General features: G+C 37.6%; 2 protein-coding genes and 1 long non-coding RNA gene across 3 annotated transcripts in view; 1 reads left to right on the top strand and 2 right to left on the bottom strand.

Annotated features, from left to right (window-relative positions):
* Nucleotides 1-1407: 1407 nt before the first annotated feature.
* LOC113050468 (guanine nucleotide-binding protein G(t) subunit alpha-1) lies at nucleotides 1408-11942 on the bottom strand. The gene is made up of 8 exons (XM_026213438.1): nucleotides 11360-11942; nucleotides 4855-4897; nucleotides 4584-4725; nucleotides 3886-4043; nucleotides 3616-3744; nucleotides 3325-3454; nucleotides 3069-3222; nucleotides 1408-2877 (listed from the first exon to the last, which is right to left on the bottom strand). The coding sequence occupies exons 1-8, from the start codon at nucleotides 11463-11465 to the stop codon at nucleotides 2687-2689; spliced, it is 1053 nt and encodes a 350-aa protein (XP_026069223.1). The 5' UTR covers nucleotides 11466-11942; the 3' UTR covers nucleotides 1408-2686.
* An 843-nt stretch (nucleotides 11943-12785) lies between these two features.
* LOC113050466 (semaphorin-3F-like) overlaps nucleotides 12786-25873 on the bottom strand; it is a 42792-nt gene continuing 29704 nt past the window's right edge. The window contains exons 7-19 of the mRNA XM_026213436.1: nucleotides 25644-25737; nucleotides 25381-25500; nucleotides 24782-24921; nucleotides 24052-24166; nucleotides 21315-21384; nucleotides 20030-20174; nucleotides 17351-17573; nucleotides 16999-17087; nucleotides 16844-16885; nucleotides 16474-16631; nucleotides 16282-16349; nucleotides 16023-16156; nucleotides 12786-15070 (exon numbers count right to left, since the gene is read on the bottom strand). Coding sequence (XP_026069221.1) covers nucleotides 14636-15070; nucleotides 16023-16156; nucleotides 16282-16349; nucleotides 16474-16631; nucleotides 16844-16885; nucleotides 16999-17087; nucleotides 17351-17573; nucleotides 20030-20174; nucleotides 21315-21384; nucleotides 24052-24166; nucleotides 24782-24921; nucleotides 25381-25500; nucleotides 25644-25737 — 1833 coding nt within the window. The 3' untranslated portion in view covers nucleotides 12786-14635. The remainder of the gene's footprint in view (nucleotides 15071-16022; nucleotides 16157-16281; nucleotides 16350-16473; nucleotides 16632-16843; nucleotides 16886-16998; nucleotides 17088-17350; nucleotides 17574-20029; nucleotides 20175-21314; nucleotides 21385-24051; nucleotides 24167-24781; nucleotides 24922-25380; nucleotides 25501-25643; nucleotides 25738-25873) is intronic.
* On the top strand, nucleotides 16140-16619 carry LOC113050469 (uncharacterized). The gene is made up of 3 exons (XR_003276768.1): nucleotides 16140-16230; nucleotides 16315-16403; nucleotides 16495-16619. It is a non-coding gene; the product is annotated as an uncharacterized LOC113050469 (long non-coding RNA).

Below are 25873 nucleotides of genomic sequence, written 5' to 3'. Positions count from 1 at the left end.
GGCCCGGCATCCTGGCCCGTCGGCCGTGTATACGGGTGCGGCTCCCATCCGGATCGCGGGTCCGGCAGCTCACGTCTTGGTGGCGCGGGAGTCCCTCAACGCACCCTTCCTGGACCCACGAGGACACCAGTGTGCATGCACGGGGAAGAGACCGGTCTCCTGAGGAGAGGCGCGTTGGGCTTTTAAACAGCGGCGGTAATGAGGCTCCACTTCCTTCAGGTGTGCCCCATCACACGCCGCCAGCCCTGACTCGTCCAGCGCCCCTCCTCTCACACACCCACTCCAGTCGGGAGCCTGGTGAAGGGCGGCGATTTAGGACGGGGTGCCGGTGACAATCAGGGAGGAGGCAGCTGACTCGTCACATTCCCCCTCCCAAGCGACATCCCCGTCCCCAGGGCGCCACCCACACGGGAGTGCTACCATCCTCAACCAGGCTCCAAACGGTCGGAGTGGGCGGGGCTTCCTCTCCGGGCGGTCCTCCCTCTCGCAGCGCACCAGAACAGGGACAGAGAAACCGGGTTTTAGTGACAGCCTCAACCAACCACAGGGTAAAATGACAATGGAACAGTCACTTACCCCTTGTGTGGCTGGGAGGCTGTCCCCAGTTTTCCTCCGTCCCAGTCTGGGTTCTCACGAACGTTTGCAAGCGAGAGGGGGTGACGTCACCAGACGTTTCCCAACTGCGCTGTCTAGGCTCCGCCTGCCCGCATTCTCCACCAGTGTCACGGGAGGAGCACAAGACAGACACAGTGGGCGTGGCGTCAGGCCTCGGAGAGGCTTTTATTAACAGAAATCATAAAACAAAGGGAATAAAAGTGGCCAAAGGGGGAAAGTGTCCAAAATAACAGGGGATCTGGTGTCCTCGTCGTGCTGCAGGGCTTGTGTAGGTTGGGCAGTGTTCATTGAGGAAGGGTCCAGGCAAGGGGCGGAGTCCGGCGGCCGCACGCGCTCCCCCTCCTAGGTCCGGGGCGCGAGGGGCGGCGGCTTCTCCTAGCGGCCGCGTCTCTCTCGTTGGCCGCGGCGCTGGTAGGGGATGGACGGCCCGGCATCCTGGCCCGTCGGCCGTGTATACGGGTGCGGCTCCCATCCGGATCGCGGGTCCGGCAGCTCACGTCTTGGTGGCGCGGGAGTCCCTCAACGCACCCTTCCTGGACCCACGAGGACACCAGTGTGCATGCACGGGGAAGAGACCGGTCTCCTGAGGAGAGGCGCGTTGGGCTTTTAAACAGCGGCGGTAATGAGGCTCCACTTCCTTCAGGTGTGCCCCATCACACGCCGCCAGCCCTGACTCGTCCAGCGCCCCTCCTCTCACACACCCACTCCAGTCGGGAGCCTGGTGAAGGGCGGCGATTTAGGACGGGGTGCCGGTGACAATCAGGGAGGAGGCAGCTGACTCGTCACACTTTGCAAAACTGTTTAGCAATCTACCTTGATGGAGCACAAAACACAATATTTTTCACATCAGTGAGTGGTACACTCAGGTCTTGATATTCTTAAGGAAATCTTCTGGGTTAATGAGTTTGACCTGTACAAGTACTGTAGCATCTCTGGCTTACAACCAGTAATCACAGAAAATAATGTCAAAGTTATTTTCTGTGATCAATAAGCTGAAGCTAAAACTCTAAAAATTAATAAACCTAGATATACTGGTGTTAAGAAGGCTTTAATTTCGTATGTGTGTGTGTTATAATATACAAATTATACAAATATTCATAAAATGATTCATATTTTTATTCTCATATATTATGTAAGTAGGCTATATACACACTCAACCATCCCAATGTGGTTATGATACTAAAGCCTGTTTTTCTCTGGATTTAAGCAGTTCAGGACACTTAAAGGACAAACACGTCAGGTTCAATCTTTTCTACAGAAGCTTTATTCATTCAGTTTACATTTGTTTATGGTTTATATGTCATTTTAATCAATTTTGCTGTTGTATTCTTTGTCTCTCTGCTAGCTGCTCCTTAGCTAAACAACTTAGTAAATGCTATCTTTTCATCAAAGTCATCCATCTTACATAGAGATTCTGATGGGACATAACGTGATATAACTCCTCCGTGAAATATATAGAACTTTGTATCCCAGTCAAGTCGCAACTTTTCTCAATCAGCTTAAAAGCCTGAACTTTACGCAGTGTCTGCTATAAGGCGTAACTGAAATACTTCATAATGTACTCTTGCAAAACATTATGCTGAAGTGCATATGCAGGTGTTTCAGAAGGACGGTTATTTGGTTTATAGCTGTGTGAAGTGTAGTTGTAAATCTACAGGACAGATCACTGTAAAAAAAAAAAAAACTAATAGAACCGAATACACCTCATATAGGTCTTGGTATATATGACTTGCTGCTATGAATTTGTATTAGGCTCTGATATTTAATTACATGCAGTGTGTTTAATCAAGTGTAGATCCCAACAACTATATACATTCATCTACATGATTTAATCAATTCAGATCCCTTGTATTTGTAGGGAGGAAAACGGGCTACATGGGGCAAAGGGTCAGTTTTGGGTTTTGTCGATTCAGCATCTCAATAAACGAAGAAAGGCTTTTTAGTTATGCACATATAGAAATTGTAGCGAAATGTAATATGCTACAACAACATAATGCAATACTATTCCTTATATTACTACTTCATATTTTTGATATTATATTATAATCACCTCATCCCACACATTGCTTGCTTAGAAGAGACCGCAGTCTTTGAGATTTTCTTTGATGATAATGTCTGTTACGGCATCAAACACAAACTTGACGTTTTCTGTGTCTGTGGCACAGGTCATGTGGGAGTAGATTTCTTTGATGTCTCGTCGCAAGTTCAGATCTAAGAACTGCACCTTGATGTAGTTACCAGCATCCTCAAAGGTGTTGGGACCTGAGAGAAACATGGCAGCGTCATCTTTAGCATGGTTTTGCATATCAAGATGTTCCATGATAAATCCATGCTGAAAATGTGTTAATCCTCTTTAAAATAAACTCTTTAGTTTAAAGTAAAAGTCAGTTGTAAGAATCTGTATGTTAAAGAATTATTTTTTATTTTTATTTGCAGACAAAATGCTGCCTTACCATCGTAATCAGGGAAGCACATGCTCAGATGAGCTTTCTTGATCTTCTCCAAGAAGACATCCTTCTTGTTGAGGAAGAGTACAATGGATGTGGTGGCGAAGTAACGGTGATTACAGATACTGTTGAACAAGTGGAGACTCTCATGCATTCGGTTCTTTGGTTGGAAGGACATGGAAAAACAGGGTTTATTACTTAAATGCCTCATAGTAACAGTTCATGTGAAACTTCCAGTGATGCACCACAAATGACAACCTACCACTTCATCATCCTCCACCAGCACCATGTCGTATGCGCTCAGAGCAGCGATGAAGATGATACAGGTCACACCTTCGAAGCAGTGGATCCACTTCTTCCTCTCTGAGCGCTGACCGCCCACATCAAACATCCTGCAGACCAAAAAGGTCAGTCAGTTTTTTGGCATTGGTGTTATTCAAGTCTTCATGATACCTTTAAATTCTTAAACTTGCTTGGATTTTTGAGATGAATGATCATGGTTTACTTTATGCCTTAGCTAGGATTGAGGAGGCTCTTTGTATTTTAGCTGTACCTGAAGTTGAGGTCCTTGAAGGAGAACTGCGTCTCGATGATACCGGTGGTCTTCACTCTTGATCGCAGGACGTCCTGCTCAGTAGGGACATAGCCAGGTTTGACCAGCCTCTCCAGGTCATTCAGATAGCTTGGAGATAGATTAAGAATCAGTACAGTATCTCCGCATACTTAATGTTTCAAAGATGATTTGATTACTGTTTTGATCATATACATTAAAACCTTGTTAATTGTTATTTAATGCTTTAAAAGACTACTTCTGATGCCATACTATCCGGCAGAGTCGTTGAGCTGGTATTCGGAGGCTCTGTCAAAGCACGCCTGGATGCCTGTGTCCTTCCACAGCCTCAGAATGATGTCAGACAGCTCCTTTGGCATGGTGCCTTCCTCAATGGTGTCAGCCAAGTGCATCAGCTTCCTTGCATCGTCCTGAAACAAATTTATTTATTTACTTATGTTGTACATATTAGTCAGCTTGTATGGATTTGGGCTGGTGTAACTAAAGGTGTTTAAGCACTAGCTACTATACAGACTTTTGGGATGGTGTGAGTGAATGTAAATACTGTCAGATTCTTCATCATGATTTAATAGTCTCTTTTAGATGTGTAACTTTCATGACCTTTCCTAAAAGTATATTTTTACGGTTTTGTTTTGTAGTATACAAGATAATACTAATTCAGTCTTGTGCATACATTTAAAAGAAATATCATCTGTAATTCATTTCTGGAATTACAATTTTAATTAATACTTTCAAACCTATCCCTGCCCCTACCAAACAATGAATGCTTTTGACAAAATACACAGTAGTTAAACACCTACAATTAAAGTGGGATTCTATATTTTTGGACAAAGCAGGTGGCATAATCGATATCATCATTGTGCCGTGGTATCACTACAGTTCTTTTCCATCATTTAATCTGTTTATTTATGCAAATGACTAATGGATGCTTGAATGTTTGAGTAGCGCACCTGTGCAGCGGCATCTCCATAGGAAATGTTGAGTGTGGTCATGGCCCTCACAATGGCCAGCATCGACTGCATGGTGTTGCTGTAGATGATGACAATGAACTCCAAGCACTCTTCGAGGGAGTAACCATCTTTGTGAATAATTCTGTCATGAAAAAAAAAAAAAAAACCTTTTAATGGACCAAGCTATTCTTTTGAAAAAGAACTAAATATGAATGAACATTAGCCTATTTATTTTATTATCATACTTTTTTTTTTTTTACTTAGCACTTACTTCATCTGTTTGACAATTGTGCTTTTCCCTGACTCACCAGCACCTGGAGAAGATAGTAATCGATTTAGTATAGCAATTCATTTTTATGACATATGTATTTACCGCTGTTCAAAATGTCGTTGGTAAGATGTTTAAATGTTTTTCAATAAAGTATATTCAAAATGCTCACCGAGGCTGCATTTATTTGACCAAATATACAGTAGCACAGTAATATTGTGAAATTAGTACAATTTACAGTAAATGTATTTATTTTGGCATACAAATGTGAATGAATGAATACTTCCTTGTCCTCTATTGTGGTTATCTTTGGAGGATTACATTAAGAGGCTTATTATTTTTGTACTAAGCCTTGTCAAAGCTTGATGTCCCATGACCCTGACCTACATCACCTCACAGACAAAGACAAACACAGTTGTGACAGACAGAGATTAGGGGCGTCACGATATACCGGTATTGACGATAACCGTGATACGCATAGAAACAATTATTGATATCATGTTAATTTAGTGTTAGACGATAACCGCAATATTTAAAATGAACAGTTCTCTTATGATGACACCACATGTACTGTAAATACTCCAGCGTCAGTACCTGGTTTAGCGCCCAGGTGGCAGTATTGTGCCTTAACGCTGACTACTGTCACTCAAGACGCAGTGCTCGCAGCTACTCCGAGGAGAGCCGTGTTTGTCAGAGTAAGTTGCCATTATTTTACTAGTCAGTCCTATTCGCCCTGGATAAGTATTATCTAGTATTTCGTGTGGTGCATTCGCTGGGGATAAGAGAAGCTTGTGATTTTACTCAAATTTACTGAATTGTCTCCCGGATACCCGGCTTTGAGAGTCCCGTTCTGTGGTCCGTTTAGATGGATTTAAAGAAAAAAAAAACTAATAATTTTGTGCATTGTGTAATTTACATTTCACCAGGTTTAAATAATATCTAAAGCTTTATTCTTGAATTTTTTATATTATTTTTTTTGTAACAAAACAGTGAAACCTTTTTCAGCTTTCTTTTTCTGCAAATTGTATAGTAGGGGTTTAGCGAAATGACAGCACCCAAAACACTCCAGTGCAGCTCCAGTCTTCGCAAAGATGGATAAAAAGTCGCACAGGAAACAGAAACTTAAGAAAGAAAGAAAGAAAGAAAGAAAGAAAGAAAAACGACCAAATGCTGGCCACATCACAGAGATGCCGATTCGGGGACTAATATTATCACAGGTCACAGGACATCGGTTTTCGGCGAAATATGGTAGGTCATTAGCGGGGGAAATTTTACTTTATAAATTACAGTCATGGCCGATTCACAAGGGATTAAGATCACAGACAACCTTCGCAATTATTACAAAAGACTGAGGTCACCAGGTTTTAGCCCACTAAACCCTTGCTAATAAGGGCTATAGAATGGGAAACGTTATATTAACCTGTTAACAGCTGTTTTCTGTGTTCATATATTGAAGTAAAAAGTGATTATTTTAATAAGTAGGGGCGAAAGTACCATTTTTCAGAAAAACATCATTTCAAAAGATAATGTTGTAGACAGAGATATATTTTTGCTGTTGTCAGGAACTCATAAGTGTGGTCTAACAATACCAGGTGGTATTTTGTAGAAAGGCTTCAGTATAATTTCACTTTAAACATAAGTTGCACATTGTTACTTTCGTCCCAACCGATGGGACGATTTATGTTCACAGGTGGGTTAAAAGTAACACAACAATATAAGATAGATTTTTTTCTGTTACTCTTATTTTTATTTTTGCAAAAAAAAAAAAAAAAAAGATTAAATAACATTTTTATATTTATATTTTTATTTTAAATTTAAGTTTCATCAAATCTCAAAACCTGACTGTACAAACTTGATTTTTTTAGTGTATTTTTATAAAAAAAAATTTCAACCGAATGAACAATATAATAATTAAATTACATTAGCACAATATAAATTCTAAACATAATGTAACATTAGGCCTATTCGTGTTTCCATCCAGTTGTTTTTATGCATAAATTCAAAATGTGCATTAAAACATCTGGAAACACTCCAAATTCATAGGTGGAGGTGTAAAAGCTAAGGTATGGCTAAAACCTAATTATAACTAAGGTAAATGCGAGGTAGGAGCTGCCCAGATGTTCCTCTATGACCTGAAACGCTCTCTCATGAACATCTGGATAAAACCAGACCTCTATTTGTCTTTCTGACCCTCACTCATATTCTTTTGGAATAACATTTTAATAAATGATGCAAGACACAGAAATTCACAGAATAGCATGTACTGGAACAAAATAAATACTTCTTGTCACTGTTGTCACTAACAATTGTTACTTTTGTCATGACAGAAACTCCTGATTTACTTTTATACTAAAAAAACTTTGATAATGCAAACTTTAGGATGTGTTAAAGCACAAAATAACCTGTAGATTGATCATTACTGTGACACACGAAACAAGAAAAACAACACAACTAATTAAAAAAAAAATTACAGCTTCAATAATTTACTTTTTGTACTCGAAAACAGTTTAACTGTGGGAAATGATGAGGAAATCACGTGATATTTCTCAGCTCCGTCAAGGATTGAATGCTGAATATACCGTCATAGCAGGGAATGCAAATGCAGTAGGCTCTGAGAAAATGGCTTTGTTACTTTCGTCCCACGTTACTTTCAACCCCGCTCTCCCCTACCGCGTTTTCTTTACTCGTCTTATTTTTGCATTTGTAACCAATACGGCCTATGCGTAGTAACACTGTATTTCTTTGTTCAAATCTATGAACAGTTACACGATTAACACTGGTCTTGAAAAACTGAGCGACCACATTGCTACATTAACCCATAAGAACCCATGGTGACGTGGGTGTCACAAACACTGGTGATTATCTGGAAAAGTCTTTTTAAAGCATTATCCCTTACTTTCAACCCAGGAAGTCCCTAAGTGACATTCAAGGAACATCCAGGTTCAGTCATGTGACAATCTGTGCATTTTTGTTGCCATGGTAACATTTCCAAAATGGTGGCCTGCCTGGTGTGCACATGTTGCAGTGTCGGCAATTTTTAAAAACGCTTGTTTTTGTTACTAAAGGTATGTTTCAACCCATGCAACAATTCTAATGTTTTAATAACATATCCTAGATTACACTTGACCTGATTTTAAAACATGTCTTGTACAAATTGATATAAAACAAGTTATGAAAATGTTGTGGTGACATATGTGTCACATCGGGCTGTTAACCTTAAAACAGTAGGTGGAATTTTGATGTGACGTATGTGTCACATTAAGAAAAATGGTAATGAGCTGCTCAAATAATTTAGCTGATTCAATCATTTTAGTGTTATATATATTCTGCTGCTCAATTAAAAGCATATTTTAACATATGTAAACAAAATAAATGTTAAATTAATAACATTGTTAATGAAATGTATTTTAGTTTTTTTTTTTTGCATACCTTTAACTAAAACAGTTATGCAGCATATGGTATAAAACAGTATGACATATGTTGGTATCATATGTTGGTACTATTTTAAGTTTATTTTATCTTTTTTGTAGTGAGAATAACATGAATAGATTCAGGGAACATCTTGATCTTCAGAATGTACAAAAAAGATAAAATAACCTTAAAATAGTACCAACATATGATACCAACATGTGCTGCATAACTGTTTTAGTTAAAGGTATGCAAAAAAAATTCTAAAATACATTTCATTAACAATGTTATTAATTTTACATTTATTTTGTTTACATATGTTAAAATATGCTTTTATGTTATTGCACTACATGCATGTTCAACATACCTCCAGTGTGAGGTAGTTATTTATTTTTATTCAGTTTGCACATTTTCGAGTTGTGAAAAAATAATCTAAAAATGTATTTCTGGTTAAACCGTATACCTGAAAATATACATTTTGCAATGTTATTGCACTACATGCATGTTCAACATGTTGACCTCCAGTGTGAGGTAGTTATTTATTGTTATTCAGTTTGCACATTTTTCGAGTTGTGAAAAAATATTCTAAAACTTTATTTCTGGTGAAACCGTATACCTGAAAAGGTAGAATTTTGATAAGTTACAAAAAAGTTGTTGTAAAATTGAATGGTTACAGTTACGTGGTTTTGAAATATGTGTCAAAGCAAATAAAGTGAAAAAACTGTATTACTTCTGAAAAAGTTTTTTTTTTTCATTTATCTTCCCAGAAAAGTTAAAATTTTGAAAATGTTGTGGAAAGAAAATAAATAGAAAAAAAATTATTTAGCAAGAAAACTGACAAAATGTTATTTTTTTTCAAATGAGAAATAAAAGCCCAATGTGACACATATGTAACATTAAAAATGTATCATAAACGCCCAATGTCACATATATGTAACATTACAGATTTTTGACAAGGAGTGGTTGTATTTAAAAAAAACAACTGCAGAAACATGTTTTAAGTGGTCCATTTAGTCTGTTTTATATGCCCCATAATTTTCCTATAATGGGAAATTGGTCCGGGTTCTTATGGGTTAAACTGTAAATAGTTTAAGTTGGTCGCAGTGCCATGCACTTAATGCCTCATCTGCGGTCATTCTTCAGTAAGGTTCTTTAGTTAACATTAGTTAATTACATTAGTTAATATATAAATAACAAATAACAATGAAAAATATTTTCACATAATTTAGTATAATATCTTAGTTCATGTTAATTTCAGCATTTACTAATGCATATTAGGCTATTAAAATCACAAGTTGTGTTTGTAAACATTAATGCACTATGAACTAACATGAACTATGAACGACTCTATTTTTATTAACATTATCAAAGATAAGAATAAATCATGTAATAAATGCATTGTACATTGTTCTTTCATGTTAGTTAGCCTAATACATTAATGTTAATTTTTTTTATTGTAAAGTGTTTTAGGGATATGCCGGTATGAATTTTTCCTGTTGCGATTAATTTCTTATGCTTTTATCACGGTATGTAGTACTATCACGGTATTTAAATTTAGATTGAAAAAGGTCATAATGCAGTATAACAGGTTAAATATTTTTTTCTTATAACAAAAATAACTGAACATTTAAATACAATAAAGCAATACTGAAAAATATATAAAGTTCAAAGTTTTAGAACAATAAAGATCCATAGGTATCACTTTACAATAAGACCTCATTAGTTAACCTTTAACATTCACAATGAGCAATAGCTACATTTGCTACAGAAGTTATTAATCTTTGTTTTTTTAGTTAGTTCATGTTAGCTCATTTAATAATACAGCTGCAACTTTTGATTTTAATTAAATATTGGAATACCTATGATTAATGAATGTTCAGAAGAATTTTTCATTGGCTAATGAATTAACTAATGTTAACTAATGAAGCCCTAATGTAAAGTGTGAATGAACAATAAAGAATCAAAATCCTTTGAAACAATGTCTAGGGCATGTTGTAGCATGTAAGCCTATTTAATCTAAATATTTAAGTATTTGGTGCTGTGATGAATATTGAATACAAAAATCTGAGTGGCTATTTAATTATTTAAATATGTTTTAGAAAGTACCGCAGCTGCTTTATTTATGAGGTTTCCAGGGTAAGGGCTGCATTTTAACCCCCTTTAACGCTATCTGCTGTCTGAGTGAACGTGTTTTCATTCAGCGCGTCTCTTACGTGTTCCCAGATGTGCTTCTCATGCGCTTGTTTACATCAGAGCACACTCGCGTCTTTCAAGCAGCATACAGGTGTTGTGCATTTTGACCAGTTGATGGGAATAGTATGCTTAAAAAGCATTCCAAATTCTGAATAATTTTTAATATATAATTATTCACGGTATTTAGAAGTGCCCATAACAATACCGTGCATATTCATTACCGTGTTATCTCCATTACCGAATACCGGGATATGTTAGTTACCATTAATATTTGTTCATCATACTGTTGAACTTGACAGTATTTTCTGTTATTTCATAGGAGCTTCAAAGAAGACGGAGAAAGCCAGAGTCTTTTGCCCTGCATTTATCAGTATCCTTATGTTCGTTGTATGAAAAAGAAACACTCACTAAACAAATTAAAAAAATTATTTGACTGATAACCCCCCCACCTCCCGCACCACCACCAATATTTCTATAGGTATATATTGTGATATATTGATATCATGAATTTTTATGACCACAATAACCTTAAAATTAAAAATCTAATATCATGACAGCCTTAATAGAGATACAACTTTTGTTGAATATAAATGTATACTTTAAAATATTAGATATAAATAGATATTGAGAAATATCACACTATGAGTCTCCAGTTTGACTCCACTTTGGTTTGAATATCAGTAAGGCATCAATTTTCATCTTGCATGTGAGCCTTAAATAATTAATGTTCCTTTCAAATAACAAAAAAAAAACAAATTGATAAAACAAAATGTGAAGTCATTGCCTGTTTATTATGGGGTTTAAATGGAAAGGCTTTGCAACACATCTGCAATATAATCTAGCAAATGAGCTATTCTTCATGTTTTGGCTTGAACGGTCATCTGAGTCCACTTGTGTTTTTTGTTACCTAGCAACAGAAGTTTGACGGTCCTGGCATCTTTGTCAGCGTCCTCTTTCAGTTTCTTCTCTAGCTCCCTGGAGTGTTTCTCCTCGGCGCTCGCCCCGGCCCCCATACTGACTCTTGATTAGGGAACAGAAGTCCTTCGGGATGACCACTCGCTTGCCCAGAGGCCTCCAGGTGCTGGCAACTATACAGCTCACTCCTCGACTGGATCTTGGTGACCCGATGAATTGTTTGGAGTCTTAGAAGGATTTTGGAGATGTCTCAGACCACCTGGGTTGGTTGGGCCAATGAAGAACAAGGACAGAAGGCATTGAAAGAGAGGTCATCTAACCTCAGATTTAATGAGAAGATGCTGTGCTCAGCAAAGGGTGATAATCTGGCCAGGATCTTCAGAAGCACATGAGTAAGGCAATGGAGAATGTGTGAGTGGAATAATGTGATGTTGTAAATGTTACGATTGTTTGCCATCATCTGCTGATGACTATGTTATGATATTTAATGTAAAAAAAAAGTGACATACAGCCAAGTATGGGGACCCATACTCCAAATGCATGCTCTGTATTTAACCCATACAAAGTGCACACACACAGCAGTGAACACACACCCTTGCTCAAGGGCACCTCAGTCGTGGTAGTGCCAGCCTGAGACTCAAACCCACAACTTTAGAATTAGGAGTCAAACTCTCTAACCACTAGGCCACGACTAAATGGGTCTCATAAATGGTTTTGTTGACTTTGAACTTGATGCATTTTCCTATATCCATGTGTCTATAAAATTACATCTCTATGGCCTACATTTTTGGCTGTTCAATAGAACTTGGACTGAATGTGAAGGTGTTTTTGATGCTGGATTTTGAAATCTCCTTGAGTAATTCTAATCTCACTTTTCCACTGTAGTCATCAGGATCAGTTGACATTTTCCAGCGGACGCGGTGTGCAGTGCAGCGTTTAATGAGCTTTAGTCTTATACCTGACATAGCTCATTGACCCCAATCTGAAGATTGATACGTTTTAATCCACAGGCATCACAGATGAGAGAGACACTTTCTTCATTGTACTTCATCAGTAGCAGTTCATTGCAGTATTTTGAGAGTTTGTTGCAAGTTGTTTAATACATGTTTAATGATTACATGATCATGTTTATCTTGCTAAACATTTAGTAAAAAGAATATACTCAAAAAGTAGTATTACATTTCTTTGGCCACAGTCTATCACAACGTTTTTCTAAATAAATGTTAACATCCATAAAACCTTTCCACTGCAAAAAAGTGTGTACAGTAGATTAAAATATATATTTTCATGTAGCTGGGCTGAGAATTAATAAGCTATTCTATTATTAGAAAACGGTGCCACATCTGCAACATTTTTGTCCTCAAGACTTCTTTAACAGCTACCTCAAGACAAGGTATTATTAACAAGACAATACAGTAATGTTTGATAGATTTATCTCCATTTAGTTTGTAATGCAAAAATAATCTTTACATAAAACAGATTTCCAAGTGTTTTTTGTTTTTTTTTCAAATGTTACATTCAGTTCTTTTTTTCTTGGCACGTGTTACACTAACATTAATTCGAAAAACTATCATACGTCATAACACCATACCACATTATTTCTGTTACTTTTGTGAATTATGTTTTGAAAGAATTTATTTAATGAATGCCAGAGATGCATTCATAAAAATGCAGCACATCTTATAATCAGTATTAAAGAAGAGACAAATTACACTAGTTCTTCTGAATGACCTTAATGCAAATTTACCAAACAATGTACTGTTTCCTCAGTTAATTAAATAGGCAAATCAACATGGTGTGCTTTTGGTGTAAACATGCTATTTTCTTATTCAGCAAAACTTCTTTGCTGTGTGTATTTCAATCTTTACTTCAAGTCAGCAAAACAAATGAAGTATAGTGATATTTCTGCAGTAAGGCCAACCTGTATTTGTTATAAAATATATAACTTTAATTAGTCAACAACAATGATGAAAAAAAAAACCATTACTATAATATTAACTGTTGTTCATAACATCAAATTCTGGATCTTTTTCACATTAGAATATCCTAAAAAAAAAAAAGACAAAACAAGGGGACGAACCACAGTGATAAATAATGTTTTACAAATGAAAATATATATATATTTTTTACAACAACCATTTCACACAGCCTGTTTGCTATGCGTGCTGAAAAAACAACAGAGGCAAAACAGACACATCAGGTAATTGTGCTTGAGTTCAACAAAGTCCTCTGTCTTTAAAAAACAGTCTCTCTCTCACTCTCGATTCATTATTTCAAAGACAATACAGCAACACAGCATTATCCAGAATTTGACTACATATCTGTACAGTACAAATACCATTCATGCAAACGCAAACAAGCCCCCAAAAGTTTGGTTCCAAATGATTTAATGCTTTCGAATAATCACCTATTAAATGTTTAGAGGTGCTTGCTCGGACACTTATTACTGAAAATGTCTGGAGAGGTACATATACTTAAAGACAACACTTTAAACAATTCTGCTATGCAAAGAGAAGGACAGGTTTTGAACCCACCGCTTTTCGACATTCTTTGTGTGCAATATATATTTATATAAATGAAAAGAACAGAAAAGTGATGTACGTACTGTACAGGAGGCTGTAATCAATAACAAACCGAACGTATAACACACAGAAACGACTTTATATTTTACACACATTAGCATAGCAACATATGGAAGATCAAGAAGAGCAAAAGAAGAGTTTCTGATGATTTTAAAGTGTTTTTCAAAGTCTTTTGGGAGGTCACAGAATACTCAGGTGCACCAAATATATGGAGAAATTCTTTATCCGTACATTTGCAGAATGAGATGTGCTCGGCTGAAACAGTCCGATAAATGTACATCGGCTTTATTCCCATGTTTCCTCCAGTATAAAAACATCAAGTGCAGTCAAACTGTCCATCAAGAGTTTTAAATGTCCAACTATCCCGTGTTAAGTTTTATGATAACAGTCACGTGTGTTATGTATGTGAATACCGTTGTAATAAATATATTGGAAGAAAAAGTAACAATGATAAAATATTTGCACAGATCTGTACACAAAAACATTTTTTGTTATTTGCTATTTCCATACAAAGATATCCACAGAATCTATCTATGTACAGCCTACAATAAATACTATGAATTTTCAGAAACAGATTGTTTGTTTTCTCCTCGGTCATAATGGTATATGTTTGTGTGTAATGGTAGTCAAAGACCTTGAGGTCAACCTTGAGTCTCATTCATTTGGAGTGAGTGGGTTTTTCCATCTCATGTCTCAGCCATGCTGCCCTGCTCCTGGTGGTGTCTCCTGTTTCGTGGCTTCTGGAGGTCCTTCTGTACTTCCTTGATATCCTTCTTCTTGTGTGCGTGAGCTGCGGGGTCGTCCCCCATCTGCCAGTAGTCCTGGCAGTACTGGTTGATGAGGCCCATCTCTGGTTGGCTGAGGATGGTCAGCAGGTCTTTATACTGCTCTGCACTGGGCGTCCAGGCGCTGGACTGGAGAGGCGTTGTGGCGGGAGCGGTGGATTCGGTCTGAATGGTGTTGATGGTGCGGGTGGGAAGGACCACCAACTGAAGCTTGACCAGCGTGTGCTTGAAGTTCTTCTCAGTGGAGGTGCACTGGTAATCCCCTCCATCAGAAAGCTGGAGAGCGCGCAGGAGGAGACCCTGCTCCGTATGAACGACGCGCTCGTCAGAACGGATCTGAAATGCATAGGTTGTTGGGAACAAAAATTACGATTTTAGGTTTAAATGTAGATTAATGTGAAACGGGATATTTTTTTATGTACCGTGTTTTCCGGACTACAAGTCACACTTTTTTTCATAGTATGGCTGGTCCTGCGACTTATAGTCAGGTGCGACTTATTTATCAAAATTAATTTGACATGAACCAAGAGAAATGAACTAAGAGACCTGAACCAAGAGAAAACATTACCATCTCCAGCCGCGAGAGGGCGCTCTATACTGCTCAGTGCTCCTGTAGTCTACACTGAAGACATAGAGCGCCCTCTCGCGGCTGGAGACGGTAATGTTTTCTCTTGTTTTTAAATAAATGCGACTTATAGTCAAGTGCGACTTATATGCGAAAAATATGGGTGTGTCATAATTTTTTTTTTGTCATTGTTTCATTCACACATGCATCATGTCATAACAAAATTCTATGCTCATCAATACTGCATACTGCATCAGACAGTAATATTGTGAAATATTATTAAATTTAAAATACCTGTTTTCTATTTTAATATATTTTAAAATGTAATTTATTTCTGTGAATGCAAAGCTGAATTTTCAGCATATTAGAATGATTTCTGAAGGATCATGTGACACTGAAGACGTAATGGCAGCTGAAAATTCAGCTTTACCTTCACTTTAAAACATATTAAAATCTAAAGCAGTTATTTTAAATTGTAATAATATTTTACAATTTTACTGACTTTGACTTCTACTGATTTCTGACTTCTACTGATTTTTAAATGCACCCTCTCTGAACATAAGAGATGTTAATATTTTTTTTATATTTGATCAATAGTGTACAGGATTATATAAAGCAAATAATATCACTGGCAAAAAAAAAATTCATTATTAAAATGACACAAAATACAGAAAATGTTGATTTAAAATTACATCACTTATGGTATAACATTGTCACACGCACCTCTCTCCTCCTATCGCTGTTCTCCTTCTGGAAATGCCACTTGATTGACACATGAGGAGATCTGGCCTGGCACTCCAGGAAGGCTGTGCTTCCCTCTACTCCATACTGCACTGTCTCCAGCGTGTTCTTATTGGCTGGCAGGAATTAAAACAAAATACCATCTAAAACAATAACCAAAATCAAAAGGAGTTCTTTTACTTCTCCCAAAGTATGTTTTAATAAACTAAAAGAACCATAAGTGTATTTTTTAGATTCTCACCATTGGAATTATAGCCCCTGCATTGTCTTATAGGGTTGCCATACTTCACATCTTGCCTCCGACTCCGCCTACAAGATTCAGACAACCAATTTCAAAGGAGGAAATGAATTCAAACAAATCTTGTAAGTTATATTAAATTCTATTTTAAGGATAATGATGTGATAATAAAGATTACACTCATGCAGTGCTCACCTTTTTTGATTTGCTGAGTAGCGAGAGCAGGACTTTCCATCCCAGGCACAGTAAGGATCTCTGGCCAAGCAGCAGTCAGCACATGCCTCTCCGTACACATCACACCTGTGCAGCGCCAGATGAGTAACACCCACCACTGAACTCACATACAGCTGTTGCTACACAGGAAGATGGGGGGGGGAAAGAACAGTTAGAAGAGTATCATTCAAAACACATCATAGAGAACATGTGAAGAATATGTTCCATATTTGTAAGTTGCTTTGCATAAAACCATCTGCTAAATAACAATTTAAATAATCAGTTTTAAAACTATATTTAATATTATTACTATTAATATTTCAAAATGTATTTTAAAAAATGTTGTGCTTACCCGTTTTGGAGAAATTTTCATAGTAGTGATTGGAGTTGGAACCTGTAATAATAATTATAGTTATATTTTATAATAAAAAAAAAAAATAGTATTTAACAATAAAGAGTATGTTGACACAAAGTGTAATGTAAATATAAATAAAAAAAGGATCTTACTCTGAAGACCTCGACCTCCTCCAGCACCAGCTCTTCAGTCTGAAGATCATCTCTGGGCAGTATGATCACTTTCTGAATAGTTCCTTTATCTGTAATTGACCAGAATATAGGAGTCAGAGATATTTATAAAATAGAATATTCTTTTTGAGTGAATAAAGAATAAAGTTTCCTTTCTTTTTCTGAAAAGTTTTAGAAAAAGGCTTTTAGACCACTCAGTATGAATGAATGAGGCATATTTATACAGCACTTTTATTGTGTCTTTCTGTATGCAGTATGTATACTTTCTCTAAACAGTGTGTATACTGTTTATGTATCAAATAAATATATAACTTAAAACGTGTATCAAGTTCACCTGTTCCCAAGAAAAGAACTTCATAGTTGCCATCAACTGCAGCCACTTGGTCCACTGTGATGGTGGTGAACTCATAATCCACATTGGTACGGACCACTAGAGGGCGCTTGTGGACTGGATAAACAGCATTGAACATGGTCGGATGGTTGCGCATGAAGTTGATAACCTCATCAGGGTAGTCTTTAGTAGATTTCATGTTAGGGGTGAACGTCCCTCCTGGACACTGAAATCACAGGGATAACATTTGTATTCCAGCATTTAAGACTGTCCAACATTAACTATCTTGTTCATATGATGTACAAACCCGATTCCAAAAAAGTTGGGACACCGTGCAAATTATGAGTAAAAAAATCAAATAATTTACAAATCTCATAAACTTAAATTTTATTCACAGTAAAATATAGATAACATATCAAATGTTGAAAGTGAGACTTTTTTTAAATATCATGCCAAGTATTGGCTCATTTTGGATTACATTAGAGCTACATATTCCAAAAAAGTAAAAAAAGTAAAAAAAAAAAAATAAAGGTCGGAAAAGTTAAATGTACATATAAGGAACAACTGGAGGACCAATATGCAACTTACTAGGTCAATTGGCAACATGATTGGGTATAAAAAGAGCCTCTCAGAGTGGCAGTGTCTCTCAGAAGTCAAGATGGGCAGAGGATCCCCAATTCCCCCAATGATGTGGTGAAAAATAATGGAGCAATATCACAAAGGAGTTTCTCAGAGAAAAATTGCAAAGAGTTTGAAGTTATCAAACCACAGTGCATACTATCATCCAAAGATTTAGAGAATCTGGAACTGTCTCCGTGCGTAAGGGTCAAGGCCGGAAAACATACTGGATGCCAGTGATCTTCGGGCCCTTAGACGGCACTGCATCACATACAAGAATGCTGCTGTAATGGAAATCACAACATGGGAATACTTCTAGAAAACATTGTCTGTGAACACAATCCACCATGCCATTTGCCGTTGCCGCCTAAAACTCTATAGGTAAAAAAAGAAGCCATATCTAAACATGATCCAGAAGCGCAGGCGTTTTCTCTGGGCCAAGGCTAATTTAAAATGGACTGTGGCAAATTGGAAAACTGTTCTGTGGTCAGACGAATCTAAATTTGAAGTTCTTTTTGGAAAACTGGGATGCCATGTCATCCGGACTAAAGAGGATAAGGAAAACCCAAGTTGTCATCGGTGCTCAGTTCAGAAGCCTGCATCTCTGATGGTATGGGGTTGCATGAGTGCATGTGGCATGGGTAGATTACACATCTGGAAAGGCACCATCAGTGTTGAAAGGTATATCAAAGTTCTAGAACAACATATGCTCCCATCCAGAGGTTGTCTCTTTCAGGGAAGACCTTGCATTTTCCAACATGACAATGCGAGACCACATACTGCATCAATTACAACGTCATGGCTGTGCAGGAGGAGGATCCGGGTACTGAAATGACCAGCCTGCAGTCCAGATCTTTCACCCATAGAAAACATTTGGCGCATCATAAAGAGGAAGATGTGACAAAGATGACCTAAGACAGTTGAGCAACTAGAAGCCTGTATTAGGCAAGAATGGGAAAATATACATTTTCCTAAACTTGAGCAACTTGTCTCCTCAGTCCCCAGATGTTTGCAGACTTTTATAAAAAGAAGAGGGGATGCCACACAGTGGTACACTTGGCCCTGTCCCAACTTTTTTGAGATGTGTTGATGCCATGAAATTTAAAATCAACTTATTTTTCCCTTAAAATGATACATTTTCTGCGTTTAAACAATTGATATGTCATCTATATTATGTTGTATTCTGAATAAAATATTGAAATTTGAAACTTCCACATCATCGCATCTGTTGAAACCATCACTCATTTTCTCAAAACCTTAAACACAAATCCGAACCATTTCAACTGTACTCTAGATCAAACAAAGCTTTTGAATCATACACACATTAGTTAATAATACACACACTACAGATCATTCATTAGACACTAAATAATAAAATGGAGAACACAAGTGTCCAGTGCATGTAATTACAAAACAAAACCTTTTCTTGTATTTAGTAAATATTTTGCAATAAAACACACACATGCACACACACACACACACACACACACGCACACACACACACACACACACACACAAGAAATCACACCCAAGTTTGGTGAACATATATACTGTATCTGCTCAAATTAGGTTAAACTCTTTGCCCTGTCTCTGTCATGCCATGCACACAAACATGGTCTATCACAGTAGCCCTGATTTCATCAGAAATGACTGTTCTTGTACTTGCCCTTCCTCATCCTCATCTTCCTCCACCTCGTATATGCCCTCTTCTGTGACTCTATTGGTGGATGCACCAATATTTTTTGTACATTCACATATTTTGAAAAAAGTGTGAACCGTTTTGAATTAGTGTGTGTAAATGACGACAATCATGTTGCAGTTGTGCTAAGCTTTTATTTTATTGTGCTTAGGGTTTTGCATCACAAGTTTATCGCAGTGCAAATTGTGTTTTAGTGAGTGAGAATGTGTTAAGAGTTTTGCAAAAAGAGTGCATGAGATCTCCAAACAGTGTCTAAACTGCCTGAACTTGTTTAAGGTTTTGCAGAAAGAGTGATTTATTGGACAAATTGGTTGAGGCTATTGAGAATTTGGTTCCGAGAATGGGGTTTAGTGGGGTTTACTCACTGTTCCTGGTCGGGGATAAGGAAGTTTACCCTGGTAGGCAACCCACTGGTAGTTTGGCCCTTCCTTATGAGCGAAAGGACCATTGAAGACCATGCGGACATCAGCCATTGAATACACACATACTGCTGAACCTTTAAACACAGACCTAGAGATGCAGAAAGAGAAGAATTCATGCACTGAAGCACAAAGAGAGATGGTAGACACAGTATTAAAGCAAATCACTCTGGCCTTGTCACACAGATGTTGCAACATTGATGTAAAATGTAAAATATATCTATCTAATTTATATTACTATCTTTATACACATTTCCTGAAATAAAATATGGTTGTCTTTATGTAAATCTGCTGACCACTATAACCAATTGGCTTAATTTTGTATGTAATATAATATGTAATATGTAAAATAAATTCACCCAGAAACAAAGTGGGATCCAAATGTCAGAACACATTGAAAATATGCAACTCAAAATCTAATTTAAACTTGGAAATAAACAAGGTTTCAGAAATATTTAAAACAAAAAAGTTATGTCCTAAAATGAATTAAACAACATTCTGCACTATTACTAGGTAACTAATCAAATGAAGATAACAGATATAATATGATTAGAGAATACAGTTTTACAAACAACATGAATACAAATACAGAGAGAGAGAAGGAGAGAGAGAGAAGAGACAGAGGGACAGCTAGAGTTGTGAAATCACTTGCAGTTGATGGAGAGTTTTCACTATTATCACCAAGGATGGTGCTTTTGGGTTTAAAGAGCTCAGACAGAGCCCAAGGGCTTCACCGATTTTATCTGAAATCTACAGCGAGACTGTGAATTGCTCTAACACACTAACAGCCGTGTGTATTTACACTGGATGATTAGCATGTGAACCTGATCTAAAAAGTTGACAGATCCCTCTGAGGTCAGTTGTGTAATATTTTAGCATGTACAAATATCCTCTCCTAACCACATCTAATAGCTGTGGTATTATATAGGTAAGTCCTAAAGCGAATATCACATATCAGATTCACAGAAAGGCTCCTTCCTTTGTGCTGTTGGAGGACTTGTACTACTGTCTGTGAAGCCTGCCAAACACTTGTTATTCAGTATGTTAGAAACAGTCTTCAGCGGTGGGGAAATGGGGGTGTTGCCCTGTGGGCGACTGGAGTGTGAATGTGAAAGCAAATATATTCAAGCTCCCTTGCCAATCTGATAAGTGGTTTGATTTGTAAGAGGCGTCAAGGAGAAGTGAGGACTGGATCTCTTACTAGGGGAGAGACCGTCATGAACTTACGCACCCAGACACTGAGAAGACGCCGTAGATGACGGGATTCTTGGTGTCTTGGGTTTTCTGGATGTACACGTCCCCTGAAAGGAAGATTAAATTACTTTAGTTCCTGGATTTGAAGATAAATGAACTAATTCACATACTTAAGTGTGTACATTGATGGTGAGAATAAAGCACATACGTCTAAATAGTAAGACAATGAGTATGTAATGAGACATTATAACATTATATGATTGTGTCCTGATACCAAATCATTTCATATTTAACACTGTCAAGGCAGCTAGGTTTTGCATTCTGCTTACTACTTTTGCACTGAAAAAGTAAAAAAGAGAACAGTCACAAACTCCTCCCTTGTTACACAAGGGGTTTTGGGAAACATTAGCACACTTTGAAAGTTCACTGGAAATCGTATGCCATGCAGACACCTCTCTGGCATGCTGTTTTCTACGGAGCTCATGAAGGGACATGGTGGAAAAAAAAAAAATAGAGGGTAGGCAAAATTATATCACATTACATTTTCCCCCAAGAAACTGTGTTTTTCAAAAAACTTTTTGTGATGGATATAATATAAAGTGAGAAGCAAAACCATATTAAAAGCTTTAGCAACAAATTCTAACTTTCTTGGTTAGATGCATTACTTTTGTGAGATACTGCAAATGCAAACGAATGCAATGTTTTTTAAGGAAACTCTTGTGTGAGAGATTTTTGAGAACAAGCGCAAAAGCATTGGAATATACTTTTTCCTCCCACCTCCCATTTATCTAGCACCAGAGGGGGCTCCATAGTTTTCTATGTACTATGGGACACAATAATTCCAATTCCAAAAGCTCTGTTTATTTAAGCAGCCTTGTACAGCAACAATGGCTAAACCAAAGTTTGGGAATGAATTTATTTTTATTTATTTTTTTTTTAAGAATGGAAGGCAGGTGGATTATTTGAGAAAACCTGTTTGAAAACGTTCAAAACATTTTCTCCATTTCAGCTCAGTTTAGCACCACTGGTGACACCAACATTTCAGCAGCTTCATATCAGCAAGGTGCACAAAAAGCCAAAAGTCTGCGAGTGTATGTGGGAAATCAAATCTATCTCAGTTCAGGTAAATCATACAAAACCCATCACACTGAGAGGACAATCTTTCTTTCTCACTATTCCTCTCTGTTTTTGTCTCAGCCTCCAAAATCCTCCAGTTTAACCACAAAGTACAAGTGATAGTCTGCTAGCTAAAATGAAAAAATATAATATAAAGTATAAGGGGCAAAGCAGGACCGGTAATTATTATTTTTTTTTTTGCAATTGTGTGTTAGGGGGATGAGAGACAGAGGAACATAGAAGAAGGTTAAAAAATGGGCAGAAGGAAAGAAAACAAAAGGAGACCCAGATAGTTCAGGGGAATAAGGAGGGCAAGTGGTAAAATCATAGACAGATGTCCCATCAAAAACAGAAAACAGATGATCTCGGGCGGATAGTCACGGCTAAACAGACTAAGTAGTCTAGTGCTGAGGGAAAATCCCACAGTGCAGTGAATGAATCTCACTCTTACCAAGCCACAAAAAACAATCCATAAAACCTCACTGCCCACCTGAGTAAAAGGGAAAACATCTAGTCAAAAACTCCACTGACAAGTTCATTTCTCAAACACAGTGGCAGAGGGAGGGTGAATGACCAACCAAGTGAGAAAGAGAGGGCAGAGAGATGAGAGAAGGGAGTCCTGAGGGTACCTTATGCGCTATGTTACAAGAGCTGTGATATGAAGCAAACACAGAACGACCGCTTACTCAATTTATGCACATTGCAAAAGCAATAAAATTGCAGCATTCATGCGCTTGCGTTTATTTGCCTCTGAAGAGTGGCAGAGGCTGTTACAGCTGGTTTGTCAGCCAATCCTTTTCAGTTCTGTCAATCAAACTCTCCCACACCGGGAAAGAGTCCATTTTGTGTAAGCCTGTTAAGATGCAGCTTACTGTACATGCATGAGTTACCTCACACATGTGCACCTAAATGCACAATCATGTATGGAGCAAAATGTAAAACCACAAAAAGAGATATTTTTATTTTCGGGCAGTTGTAGTACAACTTTGTCATTTTCGGCTCTACTGGAACTTCAATTTCATGCTCAGAACTGCTTGCCTCTATAGATTCCTCATAGGCCCTTGTGGCACTTTACGCTACAGCACAAATGCTACACACTGCACATACAGGAAAGAGAGGAAATTGCTTTTTCCAAGTTATACCCTCTGGAGAGACATATCCATTGAACCATCAGACATGAGCAGTTTCCACAAATGAGCTATATCAGAAGAGGCCTCTTATTTCAGCGAGTTTATTGTGAAAATGATCAGAAAATAATCCTAAAAATACATCTCACTGTATATATGGAGTCAATTAAATGGTAAAGCTGTTTTATGTCATGTTTTGTAATCTCCACAGAATCATAGAATATAAAATGCCCCCGAGATATCTGAATTAGATGGAAGTGACATTTCAATACCAAGATATATGCAAAGTACTATAGTAGTACCATCTGATCACCCATGGCAGCACCAACATACAGTACATTTTTATTTTAAAACTTTTTTTATGTAATCTGACAAAAAAAGTATTTTGGACATTTTTTTTTTCAATTATAGTACCATGATATATTTTAAAGTACCATGCTTTTATCTGATGATGCTAACACTTTATGGTACTGCCACAGTACTAAGGATAAGTGTCATGGTATTTTCAGCTGAGGTAAAAGAGATACTTACGGAGCTCATCGAAATGTGTCTCAATTCCATCAGAGCCAGTCACAGAGCAGATGAGTCGAGCCTTCAGGAAGGTACTCCACTTATTCACCAGACAGCAGTGTCCTCCGTCATCATTCTGTAGATGAAGTGAGGTCATGTTAGCCATGAAGATTCACTGTTAGACACCACACACATTCTAGCAGAAGTTTGATTTGATGGACTCTCTCTATATGTGAAATTAAGGCATTGCTTTACATCAGGATCTGTACTGCTCTCGGGCTATTTCTGTGGGTTTGCATTAACTGGCTGTGACTGGGTTGTAAACATTGGCTTTGAGCACTGCTCAGCCCCATCTGCTGTGGACAGCAGCCAACTTCAATAATGAGACGCAGCGATGCCCAGTGACCAGCCGCCAGCAGCTACCCACACATTACAAACATGCTGCTTTGATTCACATTAGAACAGCAAAAAATAACCAAGGAACAAGCGGTTGCTCATGTAGGAGGCATTGGACAATGATGGATCCCGAGGAACTGTCAATCAACAGTTCAGTCCTAAATGGACATCATTTATTTAGAATCAAGTTCAGCATTGGAACACCAAATATGTGCATATTCCATTATATATAATTTTGTATATAATGGAAAAAGAAAGTAATGTGGGTTTAAAACAACATGAAGTTGAATAAGCGAACTATGCCTTTTAACATGTTTTACTGGAATACAAGACAAAGCTTAAGAAAATGTCTCACCAAACAAATCCTTCCGATCCTAGACTGAGCCATGGGAGTCTGACCCATCTCAGAGGCCTTCTCACGGAAGAAGAAATACAGCTTGTCGTCATTCTTTTCTGCACTATCAGGGATGAGCTGAGCGTGGACGAACGTTGGATCTAAAAGAAAAAGAAAAGAGAGAGGAAGGGAAACGACAAAAGAGATGAATTATAGTTGGAGCAGAAAGCAAAGAGATAATAAAAAGGAGAGAAAAGGGATAATATTAAATAACACTAGTGTCTGATGACCTCTCTCACGGTTAATATATCTTCTCATTCACTACACTGAACGGTCCACATGTAAGACATCTGTATGAAATTTGTGATGGTTATCACATGGTTATCACAATGAATACTGTTAGATAAAGTGGGCAGAAAAAAATATTGTTGTTAATTGAAATAGTTGAACAGTAATTGGGATATTAGGGATATTTTTTTCCAAAGGTCTGTGAAATATGAGGTTAGTTTGCAGGAGGTAGGATGAAGGGTCAGTGTTAAATATTCATATTTGGGACTTTCCCCAGTAAACAAAGAACTTTGTCTTGATGGTACGCCATGGTTCAGAAATGTTGTGCGTACCGTGGAGCCAGCGGGAGTTATACTGGTCGGTCCTCATGGCCGTGTGTTTTCCCAATGTGCGAAAGATGGCCGAGTCTGTTCCCATAAAATCGATGTAGACGCCGGCGTACAACTGGCCATCTGCCAAAACAGAGCGAGCATAAAGGAGATAAGGAGAGATAGATAGATTAACTTGAGAAAAATGAGTATGAAACAAAAGAAATCATGTTGTTTATTTTCTAAAAGTATTGAAAAGTAGTATGATGGCAATGAGTGGTACGTACTTATCAAAGCTGAGACACTGTTTAGTTTGGGGTCAAAGGGGCATTTCCCCTTCCCAGAATCTACTTTACCAGGCTCCAGGCGGAAAATGTATTCCTGGAACAGGGAGAGCATGAAGGATTCAATAATGACAGTGCAACAGATCACATTAGATGAGCAGTATTGATTCTCAGCTTACTTGGACACTTTAAGTTTCCTGTGTTTAAGAGGTATAATCAGGAAGTGAAATGCG

This window comes from Carassius auratus, chromosome 31 (genome assembly GCF_003368295.1).
Source record: "Carassius auratus strain Wakin chromosome 31, ASM336829v1, whole genome shotgun sequence".
Taxonomy (NCBI): Eukaryota; Metazoa; Chordata; class Actinopteri; order Cypriniformes; family Cyprinidae; genus Carassius; species Carassius auratus.
This window is presented reverse-complemented; position numbering and strand designations above follow the sequence as displayed.